Source organism: Nansenia antarctica (genome assembly GCF_963989245.1).
Source record: "Nansenia antarctica genome assembly, chromosome: 2".
Lineage (NCBI taxonomy): Eukaryota > Metazoa > Chordata > Actinopteri > Argentiniformes > Microstomatidae > Nansenia > Nansenia antarctica.
The window spans coordinates 29125407-29126870 of NC_137675.1; the positions used below are offsets into that span (position 1 = coordinate 29125407).

At 53.8% G+C, this 1464-nt stretch overlaps 1 protein-coding gene across 1 annotated transcript in view; it reads left to right on the plus strand.

Annotated features, from left to right (window-relative positions):
- Positions 1–285: 285 nt before the first annotated feature.
- tnpo2b (transportin 2b) overlaps positions 286–1464 on the plus strand; it is a gene marked incomplete at its 5' end in the record, with an annotated part of 42960 nt that continues 41781 nt past the window's right edge. The window contains one exon of the mRNA XM_080523668.1: positions 286–384. Within this exon, the coding sequence (XP_080379794.1) occupies positions 286–384 (99 nt within the window). The remainder of the gene's footprint in view (positions 385–1464) is intronic.

Sequence of the window (1464 nt, forward strand, 5' to 3'; positions counted from 1 at the left end):
CTGTCTGTGTGTGTCTCTGTCTGTGTGTCTGACTCTGTGTGTGTCTGTCTGTCTGTCTGTCTGTGTGTCTCTGTCTGTGTGTGTCTGTGTGTGTGTGTCTGTGTCTCTTTCTGTTTGTCTGTGTGTGTCTGTCTGTCTGTCTGTGTGTCTCTGTCTGTGTGTCTGTGTCTCTCTGTCTGTGTCTCTTTCTGTGTGTGTCTCTGTCTGTGTCTCTGTCTGTGTGTCTCTGTCTGTGTGTGTCTGTGTCTGTCTGTCTGTTTCTGTGTGTGTGTGTGCGCCTGCAGGATGGAGTGGCAGCCGGATGAACAAGGTCTGCAGCAGGTGCTTCAGCTCCTGAAGGACTCCCAATCCCCAGACACAGCCACGCAGAGAGCAGTGCAGGAAGTATCCTACCATCTGTGTGTGTGTGTGTGTGTGAGAGAGAGAGGGACATATCTGTGGGAGCGTTGCCTGCTGCTACACTCCGTATGTCTTCTTCTGAGGGAGTCTGTGAGTTGTGAGGGAGAGAGAGAGACATGTAATATGTGTGGGAGTGTTACTCCTCTCACAGTATGGTTACTAACACCCCATGGTGCCAACCCCAATCATTACGTTAGATTACATTATTAGATTCAGTTTCATTATTGCCAGACAATGACATGTAGTTTAGCATCTAACCAGAAGTAATAATAATAATTAATAATAATAATTAATTAAATTTATATAGCGCTTTTCCATGGCTCAAAGACGCTGACAATATAGGATACACATATATGGGAGACACAAAAACAACAAGTAACAACAACGAGTAACATGGAACACAGAGTCAGCGAACGGGGAGGGGGGGGGGGGGGGGGGGTATAGAGTCCGGTGTTGGTGTTGCTGGGAGCCTCGATGGATGTGGCGGCGGCAGAGTGTAGGTGAGACGAGAGAAGGGCAGGGGGAGGTGGGGGCAGGTGGGATGGCCGGGAGTCCAGGGCAAAACGACAGGCGGTGCCGCCGTTGCCGTTGTCGTCAGTATTGCCAGCCTGGGACCGAACCCGCGCGGCCGGCCAACCTAGCCGTGCCATGCCAGCGACCAAATCGCGCAGCAGTGAGTGAAGGCTGGGAAGGACCGACACTCACCTGCGGAGATGGCAACCCCCGAACCGGGGAGGGAGCGGTAGCTACCTCCCGGGACGGGGGTAGTAGCACAGCACGGCCGGGCCAGCGATGTCTGAGAGCGGCGCGCAGCGGGTCGGTCGGCAACACAGAGCCGGGGGACAGGAACGGTGAGGCGGTGAGTACTGCAGTCCGGTAGTGAAGGCGGTGAGTACTGCAGTCCGGTGGTGAAGGCGGTGAATATTGCAGTCCGGTAGTGAAGGCGGTGAGAGGCAGGAGATGGCGGGGTGGAAGGCAGCGGAGGTCGGCGGGACAGGATACAAAAAAGGATGAGACAGGATACAAAAAGACAGGACAGGATACAAAAAGACAGGAAACAAAAAG